Here is an 8,288-nt window from a genome sequence, read left to right on the forward strand (position 1 = left end):
ATTTTTTCAAATATATTGCATATGATAGATTTCTGAAACATTTCTGTTGCATCATTTTATATGACATATTGCAGAATTCTGTCAGAAATGTTGAGCATGAAATGTGAAATATCGAAATAATTTTGAAATCTTTCTGAAACCTTTCTGCAACAATTTATGCTGTATGGGTACTAGATTTACATTGTTTCCCAATATTGCGCTGCTAGGGCTAATTTGTCTCGAGGGAAACTGGTGAAAGAATAATCTGATTTACGAAGAAGATATCTCTCGAGCAATTAAATTCGACTCGCGCGAAGGATGGAAAGGTACTCTCTAAAATTTGTGGAGTGAAAATACTGCCGTGGAGTGAAATGTTCACCCTATTGGCGTGAATATTTCCTCCAACAGAGTGAATATTAACTCCAATGGAGTAAACATTTCACTCCATGGCGGTATTTTCACTCCACAAATTTTAGAGAGTAATTAAGGACCAGACCACTAGATTGATGAGAAATGATTGCAACCAGGTATCACGCTGAACGATGGGGCGGAGTGGAAAGAATTGCGCGGCTGGACAGTACGCACTCTGAGGAGCGTCGGTTTCGCCAAGCGGGCGATGATGGATCTGCTCGTTGACGAGATGACGCTTATCCTGCAGAGGCTGGCGGACGGCGGCGTGCGGCAAATACGGCCCGTGATCGCGCCCGCGGTGATAAATGTTCTCTGGATGCTGGTGACGGGCCGGAAGCCGTCCGAGAATCTGCCGAGGTAAACGTGAAATCGTCGCCGGAACAATCGAAAGGCACACTCGTGTACCACCGCTTCCTTCGCTTCCGCGCTTTTATTTCCGGTGGTACTCGCGAGGAAGGAAGTCGGCGGGGCTCGCGCCGGATTGTTCTCACTTGGTTTCCGCGATTGCTTGCAGGCTGCAGAAGTTTATAGATCTGCTGGACCGTCGCGCGCAACAGTTCGATATGACCGGCGGCATTCTGTCCACTTTCCCCTGGATACGTTACATCGCGCCGGAGATGTCGGGGTACAACATCCTCGTCACGTTGAACAACGAGCTCAAGAGCTTCCTAATGGTGCGTAATCCCTCGCCGGCCCTCGATGTCGAGTCAATTTCAGCCTCCCGCTCGCCGATACTTATATACTGATCGCGCCGCACCTCGTGTTTCCGCAGGACACCATCAACGAGCACAAGGAGCGGTATGTCAAGGGAAATGAGACGGACTTTATCGATATGTTCCTCTACGAGATGTACAACAGCGAGGCGCAGCGAGACAAAGTCTCCGCCGTGTTTTCAGGTGCGCTGACCCAGTTGCTTCTCTGTCGCCGAGCGACGGTCCAGAGAGCACAATTCTCGCCAAGAAATTAACGCTTCCTCCCGGCGCGGCGTGCCCGGTCGGTCGCGTTAATGAAAGCACCGCGCTCGCGGGAGAGAAAGCCAGGTTCTCGTCGCGAGCACGACACACGCGCGATAAACCCCCTCTTATTATTTGTTTTTATTCTTCTTACAGATGACAATCTGCTCGTGACGTTGATCGACTTCTTCATCGCCGGCACCTCCAACACAACTTCGACGTTGGATATTCTCTTCTTGCAAATGGCCAATCACCAGGAGGTGCAGCGCAAGCTGCAGGAGGAGATCGACGACGTGATCGGTCTCCAAAGGTTTCCCAATCTGGAAGACAGAGTCAAGTAATAACGGCGTGACTTTGTGTCTTTATGTCGTTAAGAAGAGTCGCGATTGCTTTTTCTAATTTGTTTTCGAGGGGAGGATAGGGACATTATTCTTCTTGCCACTTTCCGATTCGAGAAATTAGTCAGTCGATTTATACAGAGAAAAGCCCCCTCTTACAAGACAGGCTCCTGATATAAAACAGCGGGTTCTCAGCGTCCAATTTTACAAATCTTTTTTGCAACGACTTTCACACGCGCGATCTAACGATGAGTTCTCCACTAAACAAGACTTCGCTCTAAGGGCAATAAATTCACGGTGGAACCAACAAATGATGCCTACTAATTTAGAGACCCCGCTATCTCGTATCAGGAGAGTTGCCACGTGACAGTCCAGCGAGAACACTATTAAATTACTACGTTCAACCTTCCGAATACTTTTAACATTTTATGGGAGAGAACTGCCAAGTTGACTTATTAAAACTTGAACACAAAAAATTAAGTTCCCAAACTTTTAATTATTTTCGAAAACTGACAGCTGGGACGCGACTTCGATCACGAGACACGGTAGTGTCTCACGCCAAGTATAAGCCATAAAATTGTAAAATGTAGCTAGAGCCGCGCGCGCGAGACCGACCGTGTGGTTTACGCGAGTATTCTATTGACGTCGACTCGGCGTTTTCACTGGGCGGGGACTCTCCTCTATTACATTCCAAATTAATTGCAGAATGCCCTTCACGGAGGCGATATTAACCGAGTGTCAACGCATGTGGGTCGTCACGCCTATGATCGGGCCACGTCGCGTTCTCGGTAACACGACCCTCAATGGTTACAAGATACCGGAGAACACCATCGTCCTCATGAACATATATGCGAACAATATGGACCCGAAGAACTTCCCCGACCCGACTTCGTTCAAACCGGAGAGGTATATAAACAAGGCTGGCACCTACGAGCTCCAGGAAAATATCATACTGTTCGGCAAAGGTCAGTGAATTACGAGGGTTCTTTCATTTACAAGTTCTCTTGTTTAGAAAACATGTTTCGAGTTTAGTTTCGTCAAATTGACGAGCGCAGCCCGCGGGCTACGCTACAATTCTTTTCATGCGCTACTCTGTTTCGTTATTAAGAATAAGCGAAATTTCGCGAGCGTTTCACGCGGGGAAATAATAACCATGAGAAATTCAGGCAGTTTTGCAAGGCGGAAACGATCGCTTCGTTCACGTGCGTCGTTAATGTGCTTAATCGCGTTTAAGACATTCCCGCGGTATCGTAACGTATGTACATAATTACGATAGCTCTTTCCTGTTTTCTTTCCGGGTGCTTCGCGGCGCGACCGGAAGGTCGTGGGGAATGCCTTTCGCGGTAAAAAAAAGAAAAAGGCGAACGGTACTCTCTTAATTTAACACTCGCGCCGAAGAATCGCGAACGATGGCGATTAAATTGATCGTGATCTCGTGAGTCGATCCGTATTTCACCGTTTCCGAGAGAGAGGAATGTATCTTTCTGTTTTTTTTCTCTCTTACATAGGAAAGAGAAGATGTCCCGGAGAAGCTTTGGCAAAGTCGGCTATATTCCTACTGTTTGTCAGCGTAATGCAGAAGTACCGTTTACTCCCGGTGCCAGGGGAAAAATACATTAGAATGGACCTGAAGACTGGACTGACAATTTCACCGAAGCCTTATGAGATGCTAATTGTCCCGAGATAAGATATTGTATCGCAGACTATTGGATAGATAAGCGAGCTCTTAATTAAAAAAACACGTTTCGAGTTTAGTTTCATCAAATGGACGAGTGCAATCTACGGGCTGCACTACAATTCTTTTAATGTGTTACTCTTTGTTTCGTTATTGTTCTCAGATACGGTAATATTGGAAGAAAAAAGGGGAGAGAAACAAAAGAAACAGATTACGATACAAACGCATTTTACATATAAGTTTGTATCTTCTCCTTTTGTTCGAAATTTATACTTTGCAAAGTAGTTATACTAGCGCTAAAAGCATTAGCATATAGAATAAAGTAAGAATTGAAGAGTGGTGAAGGCTCCAAAGAAAAATAGAGTCGATGAAGGATGGCCACCCATACAGCACAAGAACGTCCAGCAACGTTGCAGCAACATTGCAGCAACATTGCAATGTTGCTGCAATGTTGCTGGACGTTCATTGCTATATGGGCAATGGGAGCCAATAAATGCGGGAACACAGCGCGCGGTTTAAACGTGGAAAATATATTCTTTTGTTGAAACGTTTCGACCCATGTTCGGGCTTTCTTCAGTGATCGGATACAACAACTAGAATTCACAAAAATTCACTGTGAGTTGTTACAAAGTAGTAATCAGAATTAAATTAAATATAAAATGGTCCGGAAGTAGATCCCAGTTTAGAGAAAAGAAGTGTAGTAAAGGCACAGCGTGATCGAAGGTCGAGGCGAATCTTTTGAATTCTAGTTGTTGTATCAAATCACTGAGGAAGACCCGAACATGGGTCGAAACGTTTCAACAAAAGAATATATTTTCCACGTTTAAATCACGCACTTGCCTTCCCCCGTCGACTCTTTAAAGTAAGAATTGATACTAAGACAATGTCGCATTATGAATGTAAGTTTTGTAATCAATTAAAGTATCAAATACAGCATATTGAGCAGGATTTTTATTGCGATTTTATTAGAGTATTATTTTCAAGACTTCTGCCTTACTGCCACGCTGGAAGGAGACAACGAACCGACCGGCGTCGGAAGGCGATATCGGCTGCGCATCCATAGAGACCCACGAGTGAAACACACGACGCGTCTTTCTCGTATTAGACCGCGTGAGAGCTAGTAAATTGCTAGAAATGCACGCGGCACATTTCTATTAACTTACATCCGTCCATCGAGGCTGTCATCTACCTTTCATACTTGCGTCTAGCATTTCAAGCCGCGCGAATAAGTAATCGAAATCGCATCTTCTTCGCGCGTCGCTGGATTTAAGTCATGAAACGTTGTACAACGCGCCACGTGCCGCGAATAAGATATATATTTAATTGTCAGAACTCGCGTTCGGGAGCTCGCAGAGGACGTGCCATGCGAGAAACGAGCGAGGCGGCGTCAGTGCTTCGAAACACGACTCCTGCTTTCATTGATAAGGATGTCAGAGATAAATATTTCTTTTAGACTTTGGTCTGAAGATAGCTATTCGGTCTTGCGCCCGAATCTCTCTGTATTTTCGCTACGTATGGAGACACGGCATCGTCGCCTCGAGTCGAACGCGGCGCGCGTTAGCGATCGACCTGCCTCGTATTATGTATAATGTGTTATGCGCGTTATGGCTTGAACAAAAAGAAATTCGTTTCCGTTAACCGATCCTATACGCGGCATCGAGCGGCGCGGCCCCGGCGTTTGCGAACGGGCGTTTATTGGTTCTACGCCGTGAAAGTCTTGCTTTTACGCGAACGTTTTACGAGTTCGACGAAATCGAGCCCCTTCGCAGAAGTCCAAATGTACCGTCATGTGCTCGCGCGGGTCACGTGGCGATCGTCCCCGCGTTCGGGTCTCCGCCTCGCGAGCCTGAGGTAGTACGGTTTCGGCGACAGGGTGAAACCGTCGTAGCCGTTGAGGCTCGGCCGCTCGTGCTCGGCCGAGAGCTCCATGTCGAAGTAATGCACGACGTAGGTGAAGTACAGGAACAACGAGGAGCGCGCCAGCTGCTCACCCAGGCAGCGTCTCTTGCCTGGAAAAAAAAAACGGGAAACAGTCCGCCCGCATTCCCGCGATTAGCCCCAAACAATGGCGAGGGATTGATTATCTCTCTCGCATACCTTCGCCGAAGGCTGAAAAAATTTGCGCAATCCGGAGAGAGGCCGGAGTAGAAAATGACTTTTGCGAGATGGTTGCGAAAGTGGGACATTAGCGGCTACATTTCGACGCGTTGATTACGCGCCTCTCCTGTAGCCTCGACTTTATTGAGATTTACCTAAACCGAAAGGTATGCTGTAGTTGCTCCGGCAGAATTGACCCTGCTCGTCTAGAAATCGCTGCGGTCGGAACTTATCCGGTTGGTCCCAGTACGCCTCGTCGTTGTGAGCGCTGTGGTAATTGAAGAGAACAATCGTGTCCTGCAAAATAATGGACCCGCTTGAAGTTTGAAGCGTGTAGTAAAGCGCAACTTTTAACGCAACCACCGGTCGACAATTAATCGCCGAGCTTCGATGTGCAAAAACAGATATTCTAATATTTTGTTTCTTCCGTTGTACACCAACGGGCTGAAAGAACTTGGCGGTGCGAATCACGTTGCGCGATTTATCTTTCAGAAATACGCGCGAAGAAGGCTCGAGTTAGAAATGTTAATTTTCATACATCGAAGCTCGTCGATTATCCACAGCCCGATCTATTACCTTGGGTATTCGATAGCCGTTTAGAGAAACGTCCTTCGCGGCGCTGTGAGGTACGCCGAGTGGAGCCAAAATTAGATACCTTTGCACCTACGTTAAATATACAAATTTCATACCCGTGTCATGTACGTTGCAGCCAGAATGTTGGTGTCTTCGCACTTAAATATCTTATCTCTGCATTATCGTCATTTATTTCTTAATAATTTTCTTAATAATTCTTAATAATTTAATAATTATATGTTTTATAATTGAAGCTTATTTACGACACTGCAAAAAGTGTTAAGTCGAAAGAATCTTTCTTTTTCAACGGTCATCCCTTACGAAAAAGTAACGAAATAATTACTAGAAAATTACTGAATATTAGTAATTGAACCGTTAGAAATTACTGATGTGTACAGTAATTTTTTAAGTAATTACTTCGTTGCTCTTCCGTAAGGGATTCTTTCTAAACATCTTGAATTGTTACTAGAATCAGATATATTATTGCATTAAGAAAATTTAATATGTTCAGAAAGCATTTTTAATACAAAATTATTTACTTATAACATCATATTTGCCAGCAATGAGATTTCTCTCGAAAATACTAGCTGTCAATAAGTTATACACTTCGTTGCGACGCGTTTGTACCTAACATCTATATCCTTGTAATATATTTCTCTTTTTTATGTTACCTCGGCTAAGAAAGCTTCCGTTATTGGCAAGGATGGTAAATCATTCTCGGTTGGAGCGCGCGACCTACCAACGACACTGTCCAGCTCGGCTTGAAGTATCTTCAACCACTCGGGGTTCAGCGACAGGAAGAGAAACGTAGTCGCTAAGGTGTCAGTGGTCGTCTTCGACCCGGCCAGGAAAAGGTCGAGACACAATATCAATAAATTCTCGCCTGCGGCATAAAACATGCGCATGTTCGGATCAACGATGATTTATTACTTCTTTCGTCGTTGCGTCGTCGGACAACATAAAAATTACTCAATTCAGGAGAAGAAAATTATTTACGACTACACGCGTGTCTTTTACTAGTTTTAGTTAACGTTCTACAGACATAATTCCAACGAGATAAGCGAAACTTGTCGAAAATGTCTCGGACGACTTCGTCGCAGTGATTTTGGGCGCAAATAAAATTTAATTGACATAAATCGAATGGAATACAATTAGTTTAAGCAAGTCCCATGTTGTGCGGCGTATCAACTTACGATCGAATATTGTATCTTCCTTCTCGTTGTTTTTATACATCTCCAAAAGGAACGCATCGATCAGGTCACGCGGCTGATCATAGGACAATTCCCTCTCGTGAATCCTGATCTCCTCGTGGAGGAAGCCCCACAGACTTTCGAGAATCCTCATTAATTCGTTGTATCCCGACAGTTCCGGAATCACGAAACGTAGAAAAGGTATCTGCGAAATCATTCCACCTAGGGCGTCCGTTAATCTGTGTAAAATATCAAGTCATGTTTTATCTCGCGAAAATAACTGCCTACATTGTATTATTCCGCCACGTCCCACACAGCACAGAAAGATTGCAGGAAGATTGCAGAAATGTTACATTGCAAGATTGCAATATTGCAGCAACATTGCAGAAATATTTCTTTGCAACATTGCAATATTGCAGAAATGTTGCAAAATGTTGCTGCAACACTGCTGCAATCTTGCAGCAACGGTAAAATGTCCGCCTTCAGAAATATTGCTACGTAACGTTGCAACAATGTTGCAATAAAATGATTATGCAATAATACTTTGGAAATGTGCCAGTATACGGTTGAGCTGGATATTTTATGCGTGATAACATTTTTCGTATAAATTTATATATATTTTTCGCTTAACAAACTGTGTGCTATTATTATATGTAATTAAATTTAATTATGTATATAATTAAACTTAATTACATCCCATACAGCACAAATTGTTACAGAAAGGTTTCAGAAAGATTCCAAAATTATTTCGATATTTCACATTTCATGCTCAACATGTCTGACAGAATTCTGCAATATGTCATATAAAATGATGCAACAGAAATGTTTCAGAAATCTATCATATGCAATAAATTTGAAAAAGTAATGTGAATATTACAGAAAGATTTTTCTCGCTTTTTGAGTCACATATATGGAACGTTGAAATGCTTGCCGCGCGACTTAAAAGACGATACGATAGCCAATCAACTTACAACTTTTGTAAAAGTATAATAAACCAATGATTGACTAATAAATACTGCGTCATCTTTTAAAATTTCAAAATATTGAAATCTTTCTGAAACCTTTCTGTAAT

General features: G+C 43.6%; 2 protein-coding genes across 3 annotated transcripts in view; one reads left to right on the top strand and one right to left on the bottom strand.

The window, feature by feature from the left end:
* LOC105558160 (probable cytochrome P450 305a1) overlaps window positions 1-4,304 on the top strand; it is a 10,127-nt gene extending 5,823 nt beyond the window's left edge. For both annotated transcript variants that reach the window (XM_012005714.1, XM_012005715.1), the window contains exons 4-9: window positions 507-747; window positions 905-1,064; window positions 1,163-1,286; window positions 1,500-1,680; window positions 2,387-2,646; window positions 3,190-4,304. In XM_012005714.1, coding sequence (XP_011861104.1) covers window positions 507-747; window positions 905-1,064; window positions 1,163-1,286; window positions 1,500-1,680; window positions 2,387-2,646; window positions 3,190-3,368 — 1,145 coding nt within the window. In that variant the 3' untranslated portion in view covers window positions 3,369-4,304. The remainder of the gene's footprint in view (window positions 1-506; window positions 748-904; window positions 1,065-1,162; window positions 1,287-1,499; window positions 1,681-2,386; window positions 2,647-3,189) is intronic.
* Window positions 4,305-4,376: 72 nt separating this feature from the next.
* The window catches only part of LOC105558159 (probable cytochrome P450 305a1), an 11,225-nt gene continuing 7,313 nt past the window's right edge, over window positions 4,377-8,288 (bottom strand). The window contains exons 4-8 of the mRNA XM_012005712.1: window positions 7,220-7,455; window positions 6,698-6,909; window positions 6,030-6,116; window positions 5,609-5,750; window positions 4,377-5,365 (exon numbers count right to left, since the gene is read on the bottom strand). Coding sequence (XP_011861102.1) covers window positions 5,142-5,365; window positions 5,609-5,750; window positions 6,030-6,116; window positions 6,698-6,909; window positions 7,220-7,455 — 901 coding nt within the window. The 3' untranslated portion in view covers window positions 4,377-5,141. The remainder of the gene's footprint in view (window positions 5,366-5,608; window positions 5,751-6,029; window positions 6,117-6,697; window positions 6,910-7,219; window positions 7,456-8,288) is intronic.

The sequence above is a fragment of the Vollenhovia emeryi genome, unplaced genomic scaffold (genome assembly GCF_000949405.1).
Source record: "Vollenhovia emeryi isolate VEMERY1.0 unplaced genomic scaffold, V.emery_V1.0 DF939373.1, whole genome shotgun sequence".
Lineage (NCBI taxonomy): Eukaryota > Metazoa > Arthropoda > Insecta > Hymenoptera > Formicidae > Vollenhovia > Vollenhovia emeryi.